Source organism: Phalacrocorax aristotelis, chromosome 4 (genome assembly GCF_949628215.1).
Source record: "Phalacrocorax aristotelis chromosome 4, bGulAri2.1, whole genome shotgun sequence".
Classification (NCBI taxonomy): domain Eukaryota; kingdom Metazoa; phylum Chordata; class Aves; order Suliformes; family Phalacrocoracidae; genus Phalacrocorax; species Phalacrocorax aristotelis.
Window position 1 is genome coordinate 66654199 of NC_134279.1, and position 24035 is coordinate 66678233.

General features: G+C 39.8%; 1 protein-coding gene across 8 annotated transcripts in view; it reads left to right on the forward strand.

Annotated features, from left to right (window-relative positions):
• The first annotated feature begins 86 nt into the window (after window positions 1–86).
• FAM184B (family with sequence similarity 184 member B) overlaps window positions 87–24035 on the forward strand; it is a 55166-nt gene continuing 31217 nt past the window's right edge. For 4 of the 8 annotated variants that reach the window (XM_075091791.1, XM_075091782.1, XM_075091783.1 and 1 more), the window contains exons 1-2: window positions 87–304; window positions 1753–1821. In XM_075091791.1, coding sequence (XP_074947892.1) covers window positions 194–304; window positions 1753–1821 — 180 coding nt within the window. In that variant the 5' untranslated portion in view covers window positions 87–193. Of the gene's footprint in view, window positions 366–1751; window positions 1822–8086; window positions 8888–24035 lie in introns of those variants that run through there. The other 4 variants (XM_075091789.1, XM_075091785.1, XM_075091784.1 and 1 more) reach the window with 4 other exon arrangements.

Below are 24035 nucleotides of genomic sequence, written 5' to 3' on the forward strand. Positions count from 1 at the left end.
TGGGCGGGAGAGGGCGGGGGTTGCGCGTGCCCGCCGCCGCGCGCTGGGGGCGGGGCCGGGGCCGGGGCCGAGCGGCCCTTAGCCGGGCGCGCGCGCGGACAGCGCGGCGTCGCCATCTTCCCGTGGGGTGGGAGCGGCGGTTTCGATGCCCGCTGGGCGCCGGCCCCGCCACCGCTGAGGAGGGATTCCCGGAATGGCTGTCGGCGCGAAGGGGTTGCGACAGACTGGCACGCCCGGGTACTGCGTCCAGCCGCTCTCCCGAAGTCCTGCCCGGACGCGATCATGTGTAAAGATGAGCGTAGCGGCATTTTGTAAACGGGAGCGATTGGGGTGGCAAACCAAGAAAGCTCAGCCTGCGTCTAAAAGTAATCGGAGCCCTTTGGAGAATCATCCAATGAAACAAAAAAAATCTACAGCGAGATACATTGGCCTATTTTAAAGTTACCTTTTTGTTTAAAGACTTAGGTAATAAAGGGTATCAAGTTCACTAGGTAACCGGTTAAGTAGCAGCTTACTTAGTTCCCTGGGTGAACTATCTAAGCTGAATCCAACCAACGGGCTGTGTGTTTCTTACTGAAACATCTTTCCGTTTTGCATTAGCTGTAAGGAGGGGCTGAAAAGGTGGATGGTGCGGGTAACTGACTCGTTGGAATGCACACTCGTGTTTCGCCCAGACCGAATCTTTCACTAGTGGAAATTTCCCCAAAATTTTCAATCATTTGTTGTGAACCTAATGTTTTCCCCAAAATCCTTACCTTGATAATAGTAATAAATTCTGTATCTCATTAAAAACAGGAAAGATAACTGAGCTCAAACTCGAGAGGCATGTTACAGGTTACAGAACTTACTGTGAGACAGGGACAGATAATTTAATGAGAAGCAAGGCAGGGGAGTGATTAGCTATGGGGAAACAATCTGAGCATGTATTACAGGGTTCTGGACAGCATTCAGAAATGTTAACAGTAGTAGTTAACTGTAGACACTAGGAACTTAAGCTATTTGACATCTGTTTGTTTTTGGGCTCTAAAGAAAGTGTCTACCTCAAGCGATGATAGTTATCTAGTAAGAACAGATGACATACCATCAAATGACAGTAGGTAAAATAGGCAAGACCCATCCTGAGAAGGGTTATTTTTTGGCTAAGAAAAAAACACCTAACAAATAAAACAGATAAGCACTAGGGGTCAGTCTTGTTCCAGATCTGAATATTCTGAGTGTTGCAGTAACAGATTTTTATCAACAAAATAATGGAATTATTTTCTCTTTACAATTGTGTCAAGGATTATGGGGTGTATATGAGCTGTATGTGGAGAATGGAGAGCAGCTGCAAGAAAAAATCTATAGATAAAAATAAATTTGTGACAGAGAGGGTTTTTTTCCCCAATGTGTTGCATTACCATACATTTGTGTATGTGTAAAACAGATACCTGATTTTAAAGGTATTTTGTATTAACTTTTAAAATGTATGGATCTGGCCTAATCCCCTTCTGCTCCTAGAGAGCTGGAAATGGATTCTATATACACAAGTACAATAGTAACATAGAATCACATATATTAACTTTTTCCTAAAAGTTTTTATTCTATTTTGGAGAAACAGTCACTCTACAAAAACATTATAATCAGCCACAAATCCTCAATGAGTTGGGTGGGTTTTTTGGGAGGTTATATTTCTAGGGAAATACAATGTGTAACCATCTTTCTATTTAACATTTTTACTGGAAAATTAACTTAATTAGCTTTTTTCCGCTATAGGAAAAGACAACTATCAAAACAGGAAAAGGGGATGTGGAGAAAAGGATGGAAACAGGAAGAGAAGAACAGGTAAAACTCTGTGATTCTTGTGGCTTTAAAAACCCAGGACTTTTATTTTAAGTGAAACTAATAACGCAAACTTAAATATTTTTGATTCACGTATGTTTGGTAGCCCATTTGTGCCTACCTGCATCTCAGATCTACAGATGAGGATTTTCCCTGGTGAATACCTTGTAGTCCCTTATGATGGATTTCAACCAGGATGTAAGATTTACTACTTCTAGTCTGCTTTAAATATTTCTGCTAGGCTCTGTGTTTCTAGATAAGAGTAGAAGTCAGGCTTCTGTTATGACAAATTGATGTCCAACCCAGTTAGACATACTGACTTTCAAGGTGGATATGCTACAGGAATCCAGATTCCCAATATCATAATTGGTATTTCATGTGTAGGTATGTAACATGCTGAAGTAGGATCACAAATGTTGGCCATTTAGACTCTCCTCTGCATAAAATGTAACAGTCTCCCTGTGATACCAGGTGGTTTTGTGTTGTTTAACTAACACAGGTGTTTGCTGTCAGAGTTTTCACAGGTTAGGTTTCAGGGCCTTGACTGCATTACTAAACCTTAATGGCCCCTGACCAGCCTCACCTGGGCCCTCCAGCCACACCCTTTACCCATGGGCCCAGGAACCCCATTTCAGCTCAGCCTTCAGCCCTTTGCTGAGCTGACTTTTAGGGCTCAGTGAGGGCCAGCTGCTTCCTGAAGGATGGATACAGTGACTGATCAGGGGGACAAGGGCCTCACCAGCAGTACAGGCCCAGAGTTTGTGGCCAGTGGGTTCTACCTGAAAAGGAAAGGAGTGGTGAAACTCAGAACCTTGGATGGTGCTCCAGGCTCTGGAGGGAAGTGTGCTCTAATAATTCAAGATTTCTTCCTTGTCCTTTGAAATAATGACCTTATCTACTATGCTATGCTCTACTTCTGGTTGTTTCTACTTCTCACCCACTGTTCTAGATCCTTTCCTTTGTCAGTCATGTTGTGTGAGCAAATGCACAGTGCCACAGGGTAAGCCAAACTTGTTGCATGCCAGTTACTCTGTGGTAATTTAAGATGTCAGTACTGGGTAAAAAACATGTTAAAAAAAAGGATAGTTGTGGCGATCCTATTTAGTACGTGTCCCAGGGCTTTTTTAACTGCTGCATCTGATTCTGGTTCCCATCTTAAAAATATAAGCACAGTAATGTTTCATCCGTAATTGGGACATCAATATGCAGTAGTAATCAGAGGTTTTATTCACTACATTCCTCCAAAATTTGTGTGTATGTATGTCAGCTATAAGACTGTATATATGTTTTTGGATGGTTACTGTTTTCAGTCAATGATGAAATCATTTAGCACTTCTGGTGGTTTTTGAATAGGACTCTCAAATCCTGTTTGCTTTATGAGGTGGGAAGAAATGAAAATAATAAAGTCGCTATATATAATATTTTATATATGTAAAATTATACATAATATATGTAATAACCCAAGATGTACCAGTGGCAGAGCTACTTCATACTCCTTTTTCTTGCATTCAGTCCCCAAAAAAACCTTTATTGGAAGTAGGACAGTGAATTAGGTGAGCAGGATAGCTACTTTTACGAGTCTTCTGACTTTTTATCCTTGGTTTGTTGTTTTTTTTTTTTAATTGTTTTGCTGTTTGATGGAAAAAAACAGTCTCTGAATTCTGTATTCTCGGGTCAAAAAGCTACTCTGGGACCAAAATGAATTTAAATGGAGATCAGCAATGAGGATAGTGATTTATGAATTAAATCAGAATCTCACTTAGGGCTATATCCTCATTTGTTGACACTAACTTGAGAAGTTTGAAATCTGTTTTATTGATACAGCTTTGTCATTTGAAACATAATATGACAGTTAATGACTAATTCTATTCTTCTGTTTTCAAATGCAAGCTTTATTGGACTGCAGAGCAGAAGAAGAGTGTAATCTGGGAGATCAGTTTAACTTCACCATCCTGTATTAAAGATGATAAATAAATCCCACTGACTTCAGTAGTACTGGTATTCAGACAAATAGAAGAAGAATTGGGCTCTCTGTTTATTGTGTTTTGGGGAAGCTGTTTGTAATATATTAAACAAAGGAGCAAACCTAGGTATTAAACACTTGCAGCAGAAGTGTCTTCATTACATCTTGAAATTTGTGGTGTGCGGATCTTTTAATAGTAGCTAGTCTTATGTTGTGCACTGTCAGTAAGTTTGCAGATGACACCGAATTGGGTGGGAGTGTTGATCTGCGCAAGGGTAGGAAGGCTCTGCAGAGGGACCTGGACAGGCTGGACTGATGGGTCAAGGCCAATTGTATGAGGTTGAACAAGGCCAAGTGCCAGGTCCTGCACTTGGGTCACAACAATCCCGTACAAAGCTACAGGCTTGGGGAAGAGTGGCTGGAGAGCTGCCCGGCAGAAAAGGACCCAGGGGTGTTGGTTGACAACCAGCTGAACATGAGCCAGCAGTGTGCCTAGGTGGCCAAGAAGGCCAACAGCATCCTGGCTTGTATCAGGAATAGTGTGGCCAGCAGGAGCAGGGAGGTGATTGTGCACCTGTACTTGGCACTGGCAAGGCAACACCTCGAATACTGTGCCCCTCACTACAAGAAGGCTATTGAGGTGCTGGAGTGTGTCCAAGGAAGGAGCAGCAAAGTGGTGAAGGGTTTGGAGAGCAAGTCGTATGAGGAGAGGTTGAGAGAAGTGGGGTTGTTTAGCCCAGAGAAGAGGAGGGTGAAGGGAGACGTTATCACTCTCTACAACTACCTGAAAGGAGTTGTAATGAGGTGGGTGTTGGTCTCTTCTCCCAAGTTACTAGTGATAGGACAAGAGGAAACGGCCTCAAGTTGCATCAGGGGAGGTTTAGATTGGATATTAGGAAAAACTTCTCAACTGAAAGAGTGGTCAGGCATTGGAACAGGCTGCCCAGAGAGGTGGTGGCATCACTGTTCCTGGAGGTGTTCAAAAGACATGTAGACGTGGCACCTTGAGACATGGTGGTGTTGGGTTGGCAGTTGGACTTGATCTTAGAGGTCTTTTCCAACCTTAATGATTCTATGGTTTCTATGACACAAAGATTTTTAAGTGTAGGTATAAATAATGTTGGATTGATGGACTTAGGTTTCAGTTGACATAGTGAGATAAACTGGGTGAGTTCAATTCATGTGGGTCACACCTTACTTAAATTATACTGATGTTTAAATCACACGGGGTGTTAATAACTTTATCTATTATGAAAGCCTACCTGAAATTTCTTTTGGCCATTTGAAGCTAACTTGCTTGGCAGCAAGGATTTTGTAATAACTGTATCCGCAATTGTACCTCTTCCCATTTGACAATGCTGATGATGTTGACTTAGAGGCACCTTTAAAGATTTACTGACATTGATTGATCATCTATCAGAGAATGTTTCTGACATCTGAGTCACTGTTATGAAGTAAATATGTGACAGGAAAGAGTGCTTTTATGTTAACCTAGCAATGACAAATTGCTTTGGTACCATAGAAAAACGGTAAGAAGTCAAAAGTTAGTTACTTTGCATGCAGATTTTGCTCCAAGTTGTTTCTTTTTGACAGACGGAGAAAGGCATTATAACACTGTAGATGGAGGAAAGTAATTTGATTTTTTTGGTTCTCACACACATGCCTCTAAAAAAAAGAAAGGATTTGATTCCAAGTCAAAGTTCATCAGAAGCCCTAATTATTTCTTCATTAATTGAGAAAAGTAAATATTCCTTCAATGTTATAGTATTAAAAAACAAGACCTGAACATTAAATTTTGGAAGGATGTGATGAACAGAACATGTAATTTTTGTTGTGTAATAATGGCTGAATCCACCATCAAAGTGAAAGAACATGCTCTCATATGATAATAGTTTGTGCGATGATTTTCCAAATTCAAAGGTTGAGAAGACTAAAGTTTGTAGAACAAAGGTCTCTAAACTCTATACGCATACTACAGTTGGCTGAGTTAGAAGGACTGCAAAGAGGTATTACAAAGATTTCAGAAGCATCTGAAGCAGGAGGTACCACAAATGGAAGAATTGTCTTTTACTCGTATATGACTTTGCTTTTATAATAAAAAGGTAAATTAGTTAATGCATCTGTGCAGTGAAGCTATAAACCTGTGTACAGTTACTCATAGACTTATAGTAGTGCCATGACCACCTTCTCTCATAATTTACTTAAAACTAATGCAGCAATAATAATTCAAGCAGAAGTGTGTATGTGTTTTCTGTTTCAACTTTTATTTTGTATTTTAAATTATCTTTGCCATACACTGCCCCAAGTTCAAGATCATCTGTAATCTACTTGTGTTCCATGTGGTTCTCACAAAACCCACATTTGTGTAGTACACACTTAAGGATGTCACAAAGCACAATTTGCTTTGTCGTTTTTTCTACAGGTGAACCCTAGATCCATTAGAAGAAAAAAATATGTCAAATTCTCATTGAAAAGCTCTGGCATTATCTGCTGAAATTCTGTTATTGAAATCAAGTGGGCTTTTTGAGTGGTGGAACTAATGGGCTTGAGTCACCTATAAATTTATGTTCGGTGGTTGTGTTTTCTGGTGCATGAGGTCTGATTGAAGCTTTTCCAATTGAAGTATTGACTAACAAGCCTTGTCTGGACTCAGAATATTTTAGCAGTGACAAATTCTGTTCTGCTAACACGCAGTCTTGTACCAAAGCCTCAAGTTTCTCCCTCTAACTCCCCAAAATACAATAACAGCCTGCTTGAAAATATCTCGGTGGTTTTTTCCTTTCCCAGAGTACCTGGAGATCGCTGCTCCTCTCCTCTGTCTGTGCCAGCGTAAGTGCCCAGCCATGCGTTTGGGTCCAGTGAACTCTGTTGTTCAGTAGAAAAAACATGAATGTTACTATCTGTTTAGTCGAACGATAACATGAGTAATTTATTATAAGTACTTTTAAAACCTTTTACATTTTTATTAATTTGCTTTCTATTTTCACTGTTTTGTTCTTTTTCGGAGGAAACAAAGTGCTAGAAAATTGCTCCAGCCCTTTGTGTTCTCTTGATTGTCCTAACAAGCATGTCAAATTTTACATATAATTAAGTTCTGACACTTTTTTCTCAGTGATGACAATGTAGAGAAGATGTTATAACCATATTAACTGAGTTAAACTTAAGTGTGAGTATGTGTCTTATCAGATACCAGACAATTGACAAACAAAGGCATGCCCTTATGCCCTAGTCATAGAAAAAGTTTCAGTGAGAGGCAGCAGCATCTTGGACACTAATGCCAGTGGATGAAGAAACTCTGCTTAGTCATTCCTGCGTACAAGGCTGTTTCTTACCTTTTCTTATTAATGTTCCGTCTAGACTAAACTTCCCTGCTTAGCATCTCCAAGCAGCTGTGACCATCTTCGTATTCCTTCCTGGCCTTTCCCTTTTACACTGTGTTTCTCAGTAGGTCTTAATTTCTTCTCACTCCTGGAGTGAAGATTCGTTCTGCCTCTGGAGATTTAGAGTTCCTCCTTTTCTCCGAGCAATTCAACGGTTTGGTTTCTCTGTCCCGAGGTCTTCTCTTCTTAAATCTGCTCAATCCTCTTCCCTACTGCCTGCAGGCATTCTTCTGTCCTGATCTTTTTCCTCTTGGAGTGTTTATCCATAACAGTGCTTTATCTCTTTTTGCCCTCACTGAGGATTTTCCCTTTTTTTTTGCTGAGGATTTTCCCTTTTTCCTTTTGCCCTTCCCTTAGCTAACACCGGATAATCCTCCTTCCCAATTCTGATAGTCCTGAGGAAGCTCTGTTTCAAACCCACCACTAGTAAAGTGGAAGCTGCTTGCCCGAGGAGGATGGCAAGTACTGCCGGGACGTGAGATGGGAAAGCCGCCTTACCTGCCTGGAACGGGGGAGAGGCAAGCCTCGCGTCCCCGCTGGCGGGCTGCCAGCCAGCGTGAGCTGAGGTGGGGCTCTCGGCCTGCCCCACGGGCTCTGTACAGCCACACATCAAAGGGGTGTTGAGCACCTCTCAGCTTCTTACTTGTTCCTTCTCCCTTTTCCTCTTCTCCACCCTACTTCACCTTCTCCTCCTTCCCCTTTCTCGTCTGGACTTTTTTAAACATGTCCATTAACCGTTTTCTACTTGCATAACACTTTACTGAACTATTCTTCTTTAAAAACCCCATTCTCTTAATAGCTTGCCTCTTTTGTGCCCTTTTGTTCTGCTTTTTCTGTCCTTTTATTTATTTTTTACATGTAGAAGCGTGGTCTCTTTGAAGAGAGGGAACGGATTGCAGATAAAAAAAACCTGACAATATTGCAGGTCATTTTCTTCTGGCAGTTTTCCAATGCTTTTAGTGTAACTGGGGGAACTGACCAGTCTCTGTGGATACGGGAGGCGGATGGGATCCTGGACACTGCTGCCGGGCTCAGCTGTGCTCAAGCGTGCTGAGCAGCAAAAACTGAACAAGGTTTTCGTGAAATATTTATTGGTGCATCCGGACATAGAGGGGATTACCAGAATAACAGAGCGTATGAAAGGTGCCAACACCGTCCTCTGATGCCCCCTGCAATCCTGTGGCAGGCCAAGACGGTAACATGATTTAATCTGCAGACGATCTCTAGAAGATATCCGCAGCCACGTCTGTGCTGCTGTCTGTACGGCTGGCTCAGCCTCTCCTGGGGGGGGAATTCGTAGCATTCAGCCGCTGGCATCTTCTCCCGGCGGAAGCTCAACCATTGGAAGGGGAGGGAAAAAAAAAAATCCTGATGAGGATGTTTGCACATGCTGTTCTCTGCCTCCTCGCCCGTGTGTTCTGCTGAAGGATCGGGACATCTGCACCGAAAGGAGCGCGGCGGAGCTTGCCCTGGCTGGGGCTGAAGTTCCTCCAGCGCCGCGGGGGTTTGAGTGCCTGCAGCGCGCCGGGGGCGGCCCGCGGCCCTACCCGCGGCGTCCACGGGCAGGCTCGGTTAAAACATTTCAAGCCTAATGGCCTCTGGCATAAACAAGATTCATCAGCCCGGGACTTGCAACGGATCTAAAGCCGCTCGCAGCAGCTTGGCGGAGGAATGCCATCAGGACATGCACATGAAAATGTGCAAGAAGATTGCACAGCTCACGAAGGTAAGTCTCGCTGTCGCAGCGTTCCCGGGGAGGTGAGGCTGCCCTGTCCGGGGGCGGCGGGGCTGGCTCGGAGCTGCCGCCTCTGACGGCCCCAGTCTGAGGGGGAGGGAGGGGAAGCCGGCCCTCTCTTCTAAGGCTGAGAACGTCGGAGCGCACAAACTTCGTCGCGCGGTTCCCCCGCGGGTGCGACAGAGCAGCCTTAGCGGGTTGCCTTTGTGGCTGACGGGCGACGTCTCGCACTTAACCGCTCTAATTATCGTGCAACAATAGCGAGAAGAGCTCAAGCTCTGCGAAGACATCGGGTTTGTCTGCGTGCTGCTCGGAGGCAGGGCTGGTACCCGCTTTTTTTCCTGAATTACGAACCCGGCAATTCATTTGCGTTTCATAGGTTCTCGAGTAATCTCGTTGCAAAGCTGCAGCCGAACTGTGCTACTGAAGTACAATATTACTTGTTGTCTTGTACTTAATTGTTCCTGCTGTGCATAGGTAGAGGTACTTTAAATGACATTCGTGAAAGACAGGAGTTGGAAAAGAGGCAGGTATAAATTACGTAATATGTTTCGTAAAACTTTTAGTCAATACCGAGCCACACTACAAAATATTTTGAACGTTTTCCACACCATGTTAAGAAATAAGAGAAAATCTGCAGGAGGTGGCAGTTATCTTCTAAGCTATTTTTATGCTGCGTCTTTGTCAGAAAAAAATATTTCCTCCCTTTGGTTACTAATCCAGCTTTTACATGTTCTGTAACCTCACTGCAACTGGTAAAGACATTTTATCAATGAAAAACCACTGACTAAAAATACAGGTCAAACAACAGGAAATCATTAAGATGTTGAAGTTAGAATGGCTTATTAGTTACAGTGCCATGATTCTCATCTAACGGTGACCGTGTCTGATAATGTATATCATGTATGGATACATACACAAGTGCTGCCTATACTTAGACATATAGTTGCTATATTTATTGTACTATACCAATATTTACTTTACTGGTGCTTTGATTGTATATTTGTATAATAGTATTTGTACACAATCTGATCCTTACTTTTTGCCCATGAATATGTCTGTTACTCTCTCAGGTACATTTTCATTCTGTAGTAGTTGAAAGCTACCCAGATAAACATCCATTTTTTTTAGTATTTGGAACACAGATGTGTTTGGGCAATGAAGTCTGTAAAAAATTCTTAGAAGCACTTTGTTGATAACACTCCTGATCCCTCAACCACAGTGAAATGTACATGAAAGATTACTGTAAATTAGATTAAGATGTCCTGAGTTGTTCCCAATATTCTGTTTGGTACTCGCTTGCTATCTTTAATCAATCTTGCACACTAAGTAAAATTTTTCCATAAGTATCACTAATTAAAAAAACACAACAGTATTACCTTTTCTAATGGAGAAGCAATAGCTGGGTCTCTATTAATAGATAGCTTATAATTCACGGTAACAAGAGTTGAGGAATCACCAGCTCCCTCTTTCTGGGTGATCCTTTTCTCAACAGCAGACTTGGAGCATATTGATGAGATCTGTGCAAAGAAACATGTGTTCAGAATTTTCAACTTTCAAGCTAAACTGATTTTCTGTAGAGATTTCTCTGCCTTCCTTTATAGATAACGTGATTCTTTTTAAAATCTCTCTAATATCAACTAAATTTTAAGGGGAAAAAATCTCATTCCTTTCTGAAAACTCCAATCTTTCTTTATAAAGTTTATCTCTGGGTTAAGGAAGAAAGTTCTGCTATTTAAGCAGCAAAAGGGGGGAAAAATCACCCCATTGCAAAGGATTGTGGCAAAATTTTATTGTAGTTTTTTTTTCAGATGCTTTTGCTAAATTTCTGTTGTTAAAATATGGGTGGGCTCATTACTTTTAATCGAAGTTCCCCTCTGGATACTTTTCAGTCATCCAAAATAAAGGTAACTTATACCTGAAGCTCAAAAAAGTACTTCTGAAAAGCAAATCATTCTGGTCTCGAATGTGGCCTTTAAGAACCAATTTTGTTGGCAATAACACTACACTTGCAGAGAGCTCATGGCAGAACTGGAATTTTAATCATAAGCTTTCCCTTCTAAATTCTGGGTAGAGTAATGCTGTACTAACAACGAGCATCTGAGAAGCAAAATCTGAGACCAGATTAGCTGAAAAATGGTTATATGGAAAATTTGTTATAATAATTTTTAGCCTAGGAACTCCGAGAGCTCCCTTTCGAATCACTGTTCTCTTGGCTATATTACAATTGGGATAATTGTAATACACTCCCTCCAAACTTTAGATTGCCTGTAAGTGCGTTCCTTTCCTGTTTCTAACCTGGTAAGCAATACTGCTTGCTCTCTGTTGTTACATACAGCTGCAGCTTCCCGTCCCAGTAATGTTAGATTTTCATTGATGGGGAGATAATGATCTAATTACTCATCCACTCTGCATTGTACCAGGAGAAATTAATATAAAATGTTTAGATTAGGTGTAGGATAGAGTTTGACTTACATTCAGTTTCTTTGTTACGTAGTCAGTAGTGGCCTCGTCCTACTCTTGAAGGTAAAGGAAGGGTGTGCAAAGGTGAGGTGATGGAGTTTCCCTCATTGCACGAACTGCTGGTTACATTTTAAGACGTGGGTTCATATAGGGAATCCATGTAGGTAAGCAGGACACTGATCCTGAAAGCTGTTCCTGTTTTACTGCCCCGCTATTTCTGGTTTTGGAGAGGTAGAACATAGTAAGTTTTTATACCTTCAGTCGTTCATTTCTCTGTTCTGCACCTTTTTGGCTGTAGCAGCAAAACTACAATCTTTTAGAAGCGTTTGCTTTGGGCAGGAAGCTACTGCTTTTTGTAGCCCATTTATCAGTATTTTTAGATGCCTGGCCCTTCTCACAAAGATTGACTCTTTCTACTGATAGCATGTAGAACACACATTGTTTTTCCACGTCGAGTTATCACAGTGAGCAAAACCAACGAGCATATTTGCAAGCTCAGTCAGGCTGCCTGTTCTGCTCTGTCCCCTTCTTTCCACAAAAGTAAGGCGGCCTTTGCATTTCAAGGCAGAAGTGGACACAGATCCCTGTTTACCATTAGATATCTGTCTTCCCACATTTGAAGTACACTAATGAAAATATGGCAGGGTTTTGTTATTAATGGTACAGTTTAGGTTTTACTTTTAAAGCCGCAGCTCACAATGCTAAATGAATATGTGGACAACCACAGGATTTTTTGGAGAAAAAAAGAAAAGGTTATATTAAAAAGTGCAAACTGAAAATTTTTGTTCTCATGGATGCAAGTAAAAAGTTTAAAAGCCCTGGTAAGATTGGTGAATTTGGAGGAGAACTGCCTAGGCCTTTTGAATTTTGACCTTAAAATCAGATAATGTTGCAGCTATTTCCAGATGAGCTATGCTTTGATTTATGAACTTACAGAAATTAAACCAGAAGCATTCTCCTTGCAAACGGGAACGTCCATCTGTAGTTGTCATTCACATATACAAATCATGCATTTAGTTGGTATGTGCCTTCCTGCAATAGTAGTGCATTCAAATTAATAGGGACTTGAAGTTAGTGTATCCTTACGGTTATAGTAGAATGTGTAACTTTGTACCAGTAATTAAGTTTAGACTTGTCCATCAGACATGGGACCCTTGGCATGCTGTTTTGTGCTTGCCAATTCTTTGTATTTCTGATCTGTTTAGCAATAACATGGAATTTAAAATGCATGGTGACTTTTATAAGATGCCTTGGGTATCACTCCTTGCTCCCTCTACATAGGGATTTCTAACATCCATTGGCTATTACAGGATTTTCATGTGCTAATCGGTTCTTGGGACAGTCATTTTTACTTGACATAGGATGAGAAATGCGGGTGAACTCTTGAAGAGCGCTGAGGAGAGTGGATCAGCTTTCATTGAAAAGGCAGTTCAGGCAGGGCTGGCAAGAACTAGATACGCTACAGATATCCGTGTTACTCAGGCCTCTTTTCACACCTCTGCCAGTGGAGATCAAACCAAACCTGCTGGTCTGGACTGCAGTTCTGGAACCAAGCCTAATACAAATAACTAGGGTGGTGACATTACCTGGTGATTAGAGAACCACAAAACAGTTGTCTTTCCTTCTTAGAGACAAATTCTTGGATACAAATGGAGGAATGTTTTTAATGAGAGTAGATAGTTACTCTCAAACTCATTTTCCTTAGGGGTTCATCTGACTTTATATTGGGAATTTGGGAGCCTTCTTGTAAGAAGCACTTTTTAAATTGCAGTATTTTGGGTCAAGTAGATTGTTAGTCAAAAAATCAAGCAGTCTGCAAGAATTTTGTGTATGTATGTTGGATACTGTCAGTCTTAACAGAAGGAGAGTGCTGTTGCAGGGAAAAGTTAATTGCTGGTAAAATGCAATTAAGAACCCTTTTTTACTTCAGGGGAAAGAAATGTCAAAGGGGAGCAAGTGTGTACCTCTTCTAGAAACAGCAGCATAGGCAGATGTTCCTTAATGACTCTATGTGGAGCAGCTGAAAATGTTACACACACTGGCTGCTTATCAGCACCAGTCACTGGGAGGTTTATTGCCCCTCAGCTCAGTCAGCAGGGTAGAAAATATTAACATTATTTAATAAGCTTCAGTGGAAAATCAGCCAGATAAGCAAAACCAACTTTTGTTAGTTATTTGAGGAAGGATGTCTGACTTTTGCACAGAAGTATATGAGATATAGGCTCATATTTAGTTCTGTTAGCTTTGCTCAATGGGTAGAAATTTACAGAAGAATTAGCAAGTGGCCTGGTATGAGTGTGAGGGCATAGACTGTTTACACCACTCCAGTGTTTTGCAGCCTGGCTGTATATTAGATCTTTTAACCTTTCCTGTTTTATTTGCCATTTTAAAAAATGGCTGATAGGTTTAAGAATGAAATATGATTAAATTCTAATGGCTTACTCTGGAAGTGCCTATCAGCTGAGCAACTGTAATGGAGCACTCCTGTTGTCTACTCATGTTTCTAGTTGAAATACGTTGCCTTTTTCACATAGTTTAAGCTAAGTTTATTGACCTTATTTACTGTGATGTGTTAACAGTGATCAGTAACCAATGTTCACAGTGTCTCAGCTGATGTGCAGTTAGTTGTTATGCTCCCAGAGCTCTCCTGTGTGCTTGAGGCTTTTTGATCTCAGCTCTCTAGAGAGGTATTCAGTATTCTACAGAAGTGAAGCAAAATGCAACAGCATAAAAACTAGGATCATGCTTTCGGAGCAACAATATTTTTCCTTTGGGCAAGGAATATAAAAACTGGTTTCCATATAGGCAAAGAGAAGGAATCTTTTTATAAAGCTGCTTGTATTATATACTAACAAAGTCAGTTATCAATATCCCCATGTACTTGATGTGATGATATATTTGTTGCCATGATTTTTATATACAATTTTCTATCAAGATTTCAAAGCTAGCATTATTTTTGCCTGCCAGCTGACAAAAATGTGCAGACTAAGATTTCTTATCTTGTCATCACTAAGTTTTCCTTACAGAAGTAAAAGGGAACTCCTGGTTCATACAATCCATATGCAGTGTCATATAATTGTGTTGATTGTTGAAAGCGCTGTTAAAGCCACTATTTCTATTAGGAAGGAACCCAGAATCTTATTATTTAGATGGCTAGAAATTGTCATTGAAATTAATTCAAGGTATAAGAGTGATATCTAGGTATTGAAATTATCTTCTTACCATACAGATTTGTCACTGACTATGCCAATTTTGCAGAAAATCTGACAGCCTTAGTAATCGACAACTCAAAGCTACTTTATAATGGAAACTATATACTAAATTCAAGTCACTTTTTCAAGAAACCCTAGTTAATGTTTATATTAAAAATATTGTGTGTTTCATTGTTATGCGCATAAAGGCAATAGGTAATGAAATATCTAGTGATCCCTTAATTGCACAAAAGAAAATTGCAAGGTTATGCTTTTTTCATGTTCTATCTTTTCTTCATGGGTAATGTATAAAAGTACCCTTTTCTGTGACATTATAGCCATACCTCTCTCCTAACATGTTCTTTAACCAGTATGTAGATGCCAGTATTTTATAATTGAGAAAATTATACTCAAGGTTAGAAGTCAATGCCAACTCAGCTTAAGACATTCTCACTTAAATATTCTAAAGCTATGTATTTAGGCTTTTGAGCACTTCATCATTGTGTATGGTATATGAAATATTTTTTCCTATAAAGTATCCTGTTATTTTTTCCCTGAAGTCACATCTTCTTTAGGTAAAAGAGTATTATGTCTTATTAAACAGCTGTTAACAGTGAGGTAGAACTACCTGGGTTGCCACCTCTACAGTCAGATCTTAAACACATTAGCTGTCTCCCAGTAACAATTCACTTTTTTTTCCTGCCTGTGTACCACCAGACTGTCTGTTCTGAAGTGCTGAATACACCTTAACTTGTGCTTTTAGTAGGAACAACTAGGCATGCAAGTTTTTCTTGTTTGTGCCTAAAGCCATCAGGAAGTGTGTGAATGTAGTTAGTACAGTACTGAGTTAATTTATCCTGCCTCCCAGTGGGGCATGGTAGCTCAGGCTGGGCTGAGCTGGTTCAGACTTGGTATTTTACTTCATGTATATTCACTTGTCTTCCAAAGGGCTTGGAGGCAGCAGAACCCAAATAACCCTGTTACTGAGGAAGTACTGCCATTTTTTCATAAGGAAACTACAAACTGACTCTTTTCAACTAGGGATTCTTTCCTTAAGTTAATGAACTAGGTGAAATTAATCTGAAATAGGACTGTACCTTTTTAATGTAGCTGTCATTCAGAACTTTGTATGATTTGACCTTTAGGCACTTAAACACAGTTTTAACTTAGGTTACTACCAGAGAAGTCTTCTGGTTTAATTGTGTTTGGAAGCTACAGCATTTGGTTGTGACTGTGCACTGACATTTAGAGGGTTACATAAGAGCTACCTTTAGATCTAAATATAAGATTACAGTTGAATATTTTGCTTTTTTCCTTCAGGAGGAGACAACTACTAAAATTTGATAACAGGGCTGTTAAGAACTATAGCTGGTACTTTTAAATGTTTTCACAATGTTTAAATGCTTTTACTAAGACGCTGATATACCTTAGTATTTCATAAAAATAATGCATTGTCTCAAAACTACAGGACATTGCAGTGTAACTACAGTGCATTGCCGCTACGCTCCTGGCAATGCACCTTACAGTCCTTGTACCCTGATTTTTGAGATGAGGGGTGTGTATTGCAGAACAGTACAGGTCCCTGCCCCCTTGTGCACCCAGACAGCCAGCCTGAGGTCAGGGAGTAGAGTCAGGTCTGGGTAGTGACAAGTGCCTCTTGGTCATCCAGTGCAATCACTGTTCATGGTATAAACAAGGTGCTGTCAGGGACTTGTGGGGCTTAACACTTTAAATGTTAATGCTTAAAAATTAAAAAGTGAAGCATTATTAAAAATTAGCCTAAACATTAATATTTGGACTAGGCCCTTATCATAGAATCATAGACTGCTTTGAGTTGGAAGGGACCTTTAGAGGTCACCTAGTCCAAGTCCCCTGCAATGAGCAGGGACATCTTAAACTAGATCAGGTTGCTCAGAGACCTGCTCTCTCTATATTCAGACCAATTTAAATTTCCCAGGCTGTTTCCACTTTTTTCTGATGATAAATGGTTGTCCAATTTTCTTGGTTTTGTGATCGTCGATACAGTCTCAGGCGGTGTCCAGCACATGCTTAATATGCATACACTTAACAAGAATGTCTTCCTGAAATGGGAATGTCAGTAATGGCTGTGTTCAGTCTACCTCTAATGGGTGAAAATTACATGGCTACATGAGTAATAGATTAGTATCATGATGTGTATTAATAGGTAGCCCTTTAACTCCATAACAATGTGTAGATTCTGGCTGCTACAATACTACTTTGAACAGGAGGAGAGAAACTGGAGAAAAAAAATCTTTTAAAAAACACAGTATGTTGAGGTCCATCTGAGCCAGTAGCTTGCCTCTGATGGTGCTGAGAATGTTACAGGAATATGGCATGTCTCCTGTGCAGTTGTGTGAAGTATTCTCCCTGCCTCCACTAATTTGTGCAAGTTTTCCAGAGACTCCAAGGTATCTTAGTACTTAATAGCCCTGACAGGATTTTTCTTCAATAAATTTGTCCAATCACTTCTTGAATCATTGTGACCTTTTAGTGTTACAGACTCCTGTGACAGGGCGTCTGTACTTAGCTGAATATAACATGATAACCTGTCTTCTGTTTATCTTAACCTGCCACCTCTTAGCTGTTTTGTAGTTCATATATAGAAAAAGATGATGAACAATCACTTGGTATTTATCTTCTCCATTATACTTTTGACTGTAGGGATGGTGTGGATGAGTCCCAGTTTGAGATTTGGATACTTTAATTCACTGTTCTTCATGCGTACTGTATGTCCAAGCAGCCAATGTAATCAGCAAAGCCTAGAGAGTAATGTAGTAGGCCAACCATTAGGGACTGAACTCAGTTTCATGAACTATCTAAAACTAATGTCATTTGAGATCTGAGGTTAATCTGCCTGGTTCTGGGAAAACTTGATTATCCTGCAAAGCCTGTGGCATATTTGTCAATTCCTGTGTGGATGTTTCAGGTGCCTATGGCATCTTAAATGGCACCAGATGTGTGAGACCAAGCAAATGATTTGGGACCTCAGTGTCTGCCTCAGCGAGCTGAATCGCTCTTGGGTCTCTCTGTTTTGCTGACTGGATCTCTGTTGATGGACTATATAGCGAGTTTACACAAATGGCACACCAGTGAACACTTAAATCCCAATATTTTAATCTCTCGCAAAGTTATCTCATGTTCCCATCTTAGCTGTGTCTGTTGGACTTGGAGAGTTATACTTTATTTTGTTACTTCTTGCATAGAAGCTTTTATCCTGATTGATTATTATTGTTGCTTTTTAGTATACCTTTTTTCAGTTCAATTAGACTCTGCTTAAGGGGGAGGGGGAACCATAGCTGCATGCTGTATACAGTGCTCTGGGTGAATCATAGACTTATGGTTGTGATATAGAGAGGTTTTTTCATTTGTTCTGCATTTGTTGCTTAGGTGTCCTGTATCTAGCTGTCTCACTGCTGTCTTCATTGTGTATTTTATAGCTCCAAGATTTCTTCCTTGAGCAATTTCAGATTCTGTCAGTGTGTATGGAAAATTTAGATTTGCTCGTTTAAAGTACATTATATCACACTTATCTACACGGATCTTTGTCTTTTTAACCCTGTGTTTGTGAGGCTCTTCTGCAACTCCTGTAGTCAACTATCATTTTTGATGTTATTTTACTTTTCAAAATTTTAATAGATGTATTCAGTAGGACAGCTGCTAGTATAGTGCTCTAGAGACTCTATTCGTGATCTCTAGTCTGAAAATGAACTATTGTCTGTGAGTAGAGACTATATTTAGTCATAACTTTAGTCATATATTTAGTCATAAAATAAAGAGTATGAACTGCTTATTAATAGGATGAGAAAACCACAAGGGGACTGAAATTTCTGTAGCCCATAAAATGCCATGCTTTTCTTTTAAAAAAGTGTATACATAAAAAAACTAGGAAGAAAAAAGCAACAACTCTTTTGTTAACAGAGTGGCAGCAGAGGGTCTGTGAAACTTTCGTATGTATTCTCCCTGTTGAATTTGCTTAGAGCAGCAAAGAAGTTAAATTTTGGTGCCTGCAGTAGTATAAACTGGTATTATTAATTCATGGATACCTTGAGGGGTTTGGTGATTTCTTATTTAGCAAAGTATGTAGAACATACAAAGAAATCTTTTTGAACTGTAAAAATTCCTCTATCAGAATTTTACCTGCAAACTACAGGGGAGTAAGGATTTGATCCAATCTGCATGCTTTAGTCTGGAATAGGAAGAAACAGGCCTCATTTTATCTGTGTTTATCATAGACCTACACTTCAGGCAAAACCTGCAATAAACATTGTGTTTTAAATAAATTATAATATTTGTCTCCACAAAAAGATATATTGGGTTGGGAAAATCTGTTTCACCCTGGGCTGTAATTAAATCAACGATCTACAGTTTATACTTGCAAGATTTCCAAATTCTACTTTATTTAAAGTAAGGAAATACTTTGGAAAACAGGAATCAAGTGAGAATTCACTTGAGAAGTTACAGCTAAATTATCAGTGAATTACATGGAAATAAGGCCTTTTTATTCCTTCTGTTGTCAAGAATTTGGTGTCTTTACTTCTGCACAAAAATTCACCTCATCTGCAATGACCTTAGAATGGACAGAGAGAAGGTATAGATATAAATGTGGCTTGTGTCAAATAAATCTTGTATTTCTTGCATGTTATCTAACTGAAACAGCTTCATAAGATGGCTTTGAACTCATCCAAGACTGTAAAAGCCAAAGATTTACGGGGATGTTTAAGATCTTAAGGAGTTATGCAAGAATTCCACCAAGACAGAGATTACAAAAGGTGAACAGAAAGGACTCTGAAATCAAACGATTTGGCCTTTCCTCATCTAGTTCTGTGGCTTTTAATAGACAGAAATTTTACCTGATTTTACTTATAATGAAAAATAATGTGGTCCTCGCTGACAGAATTTGAGTACAGTTTAACCTGATAAAAATGCTCAGGATGAATTTGATTCACCTCAGGGAGAACAAAGAAATAGAGATATTTCATGTAAAAATCATGCTAAGCAGTATTATTAATTCTAGTTTTTAATTGCATACAAAATCTACAAAAGTGGTTTTGATATTTAAGTGTTGCAAAATTATTTCAAAGTTATGTAGAAAATGGTTTTGGCAGATAAGTTACCACAGGAATCAGTAGCTGTAAACAAAAGGTTTATAACATCATATTTTAGGGAGGCAGATGCTGCAAGGATCTGGGTTAGAGCTTGCAGTATTTCACGTATTAATTAATAATCTGGAAGTAAAAATAAACATGTTAAAATTAAGAGATGATACTAACTCAAAGGGAATCATAAACACCTAAACAAGATGGAAATAAAAAAGGAATATAGATGGAAGACAAAATAAACTGCATTCCATTTGGAAAAAGGTTTATTCTTCCAAAATCCTACCTCAAAGCAGATGTGCATGTTATGTGTATGCCCAATATCTGTTTTGGTGTGTAAAGTGTTGGTAAAACAACATGAAGCAGGTACACAGAAATGAAGACAGTATGAAGTGAGACATTAGTGCAGGATGGAGAGAAATCCCAAAAAACAGAGAAACGGGAATATGAATCTGTGTCAGCTTCTGAGAATTAAAACTTGTCTCCTCCCTCTCTATGGGACTCTGTCTATGCTTTATAGAAGAAGGAAGAGCTGGGAAGTTGGGTATGCAGAAGAAACAATAACAAAACAACCAGTCAAACACCTGAAGCAATTCACTTCTATTACCTGATTTAGGCACCTGTATTGGAAAAGGAGATGTTGTCCTTTGGAGGCACCTGTCTGTTGACTAACCTAGATTAGGTGTGTAATGATGAAATGAATTATGTTAGGTGAGAAGAATCCCATCTCTTGTATGCAAGAAACATCCTTCTGAGAATCAAATGCATAGGGTTTTTCTTATTGTTTCCATGCAGTAATTACTAGTGGTCTCCTGTGACCTCCTTCGGTGGTAGCTGTGCTTCAGAACAACCAGTTTCTCTCAAAATTTCTATGTCAGAACTGAAGGAATCTTTAATATTTCCATGACTGTCTAGAAAGACCTATTTCTCGACATGCTGGAGAGACACTGCTTACAACAAGAGCCGTAGCAGGTGGATTTGTGACCAGTGTAAAGAGAAGGGATTAAAGTTGGGTAGATTTTATAGAACAGTTGCAGAAGACATTTCGGTAATAAACTGCATGTGAGTTTCCCAGCTGAGGAGTTTCTGTCTAGAATTAACTTTTGCAATTCTACGGTGTATTTCTGCTTCGCTGAAATTGATGGGATGTGGTATTGGTGCCTTTTTAGCACCTGCTCTGCTTGTGGAAACATTCTTGCAATATAGTTTTACTTGCTAATACTTAAGTTGCCTGACAATTATTCTGCTTAAGTGATTAGAAACTATGAAATACAAATGAGGGACAGCTGGGTGTCTTTTTAGTAAAATTTAGGCCTGGGATAACTTTGTTTGATCACACTTGAGAGATCAAGTGCAGTACATAGGCCACTAAAATAAGGTTTTCTGTGTTCTGTCTTGCAATGCACCAGGCAGAAAAATAAAAAATTAAAAAATGGGAATGAATAAATGTGTTTGTGGGATTTCCTTGTATAAAACTTACACTAAAAGGGTGTCGTGGTTTAACCCCAGCCAGCAACCTATCCCCACACAGCTGCTCACTCACTCCCCCCAGGTGGGATGAGGAGAAAATGGGAAAAGTAAAAGTGAGAAAACTCATGGGTTGAGATAAAGACAGTTTAATAGGTAAAGAAAAAGCTGTGTGTGCAAGCAAAGCAAAACAAGGAATTCATTCACTGCTCCCCATGGGCAGGCAGGTGCTCAGCCAGCACCAGGAAAGCAGGGCTCCGTCACGCGTAACGGTTACTTGGGAAGACAAACGCCATTACTCTGAATGTCCCCCCCTTCTTCCTTCTTCCCCCAGCATTATGTGCTGATGTCCTATGGTATGGGATATCCCTTGGGTCAGTTGGGGTCAGCTGTTCCAGCTGTGCCTCCTCCCAGCTCCTTGTGCACCCCCAGCCCACTCGCTGGTGGGGTGAGAAGCAGAAAAGGCCTTGGCTCTGTGTAATCCCTGCTCAGCAGTAACAAAAACATCTCAGTATTATCAATACTGCTTCCAGCACAAATCCAAAAGATAGCTCCATACCAGCTACTGTGAAGAAAATTAACTCTATCCCAGCCAAAACCAGCACAAAGGGAAAAAAAAAACAGAGAGAGAGGCAGAAAGAGGCGAAAAAAAAATCCCATACCAAACAAAAGATATTAGAAACCTGTAGACATTTTATGCTTGTAGTTTCTTGATACATTTTAGTGTCTCTGTATTTGAACTGACTGTAATACATGATACATGTAGGGAAAAGGGCAATATGTTCGGGTTTTAAGAATGTAAGATCAACTTTCCCTCTTCTACTGTGTATCTCTAGATAAGGAAAACCACAAATACTGTGGACACTGTGAGGCATTGCACAGTGAGCTTCTGCCCAAGAGGCATCAGATCATCTAAATGCAAGTGGATTTCATACAGAGCTATTGGCTACATCTGTGCTGCTTCCCCCTCCCATCCCTCCAGAGAAAGGCTTTATTAACGTGGTTGAAGCGACAGATGAAAGGATTTAGATTGACCCTGCACTAGAAGAGAATATCCTGAAGCAAAAGTCTTTTTTAGTACAGTAATTAGGATTCATTCTGGTGCAGGACACAAGTGATGCAGCTCTTCTGAAGCGTGAGGAGATGTGGAAACCAGTTTGGTTTGTTGTGGCCAATGCAGGTGAGAGCTGGTGGAGTTTCCTTAACTTGAGCTAAGGCTATGTCAAGTCAGTTGCATATGTTTGCAGCATGATGCTGGGGCATCTGGTCTGACTTCGTAGAACTTGCATCTTTAAAGCTCATTAGTTTCTGGTTATAGTTTTCAGAGCTAAAAGCAGACATACTGCTTTCAGCAAGAGGCTGGCACTGTGAGCTGTAGCTGGGTTCTCAGCTCTGACTTTGAGCTCATGAAGTCCATAGAACATAAATTGGCCCTGAACAGTTTGCATCTCTGACTTGTTAATTTGTTATCCGTGCCCACTATGTATGGATAGATAGAATTTTGAGGGTTGGGAAATTTTGGAAAAATATTTTTAATAACTTGCTGACAGTAAAAGGCTTGAAATAAGGTATTTTTATTGTTTTGTAAATGACAGTCAACAATGTTGGTCTGTGTTGATTCAAAGTAATTTTAAAGTACTGTCACGGTGAGTGGATAAATGGACTGTGAACTGTATATATTTCTTATAAAAAGAAATGTACTTTATAGCATTTTTCTAATGAATGGGATGGTAATATGCTATGTAATCTGAAAGCTCACAAAAGAAACTTTTGGTATTTCTCACCACAACTCCAGCTTTTGAAAGCAATGTTTTTTCAGCTGGAGCTGAGCTTTCATTTCAGAGGAAAATAAATTACCTTGTGTTTTGCAAGGTGCTTGAGGCACACATGGAAGACTAAAAAATCATAAGGCAAATTAAAAAAAAAAACCAAAACCTTAAATATATAAACAAAATTCCATGTGATTGTAAAGATATTTTTGTAATTTTAGGTTCTGAAACACTTCTGGATGTTTGGAGTGCAACTTTTTTAAGGCTGTACCCCACATAAATGGGTAATGTTATCAATTTTTGCTGCAACTATTTGGATACATGAAATTATTATTGGGCTTTCAGGAAGCCACAGAGGATGTAAGGAGAGGTATGAGACTCAGTTCATTAGGTCCCTGATCATGTTAAAACAGTATCATTCAGTTTAAATTAGCATTGGTGTAAAATTGGATCAGCACTGTAGCTAATCATAGCCTAGGTCTGTACCTTATTTAAAAGACGTTCTTCCTTATTCGTTGTTAGAAAGAACAAAAGATACTTATTAGAGTAATAGGTAATAAATCGTGGGAGTTGGTTTTATTTTCTAATCTGTATAGTTACAGTGACATTGGAGGCTGAGGGATACAGAGCCATTTCTTTCAATAACTGAACTTACTTTTAATAATGTCTCTGTCCTTTGCTTTAAAAGAGACCCTTTTAAGGCTGACATGTTTAGATACCTCACTCTGCTCTAGTTTGCTTGGGAAGCAGACGAGACAGAACTTATAGAAACAAATTTACCTGCTAGTGAAGGTAAGATACTACTGCTGCTAGTGGAAAGGAGATGATGTGGTCACCTGGCCTCAGTAAGCCTCTAGCAAACTAATTAGCAATCAGAATTTGTCTCCTTCCCTGCTTTGTTTAGTGTGCCGCCAGTAGGACCCTGTTTGGCAACCCCCTCCAAGGCCTTTTCTCATTCTTGTGTTTCTTTTTTTTTCTTGTAGCCCTTTCTCTATCAGGAAGGATTTGTGCCCCCTAGCTTGGGCCTGAAGGAAGAACACTTATGATCTTTCCCTTCTTTGATTCTTCTTATCCTCACTCCTCACCTTCCATACCAAATTGTCTCACTTCTTATCCAGCTAATAAAGCAACC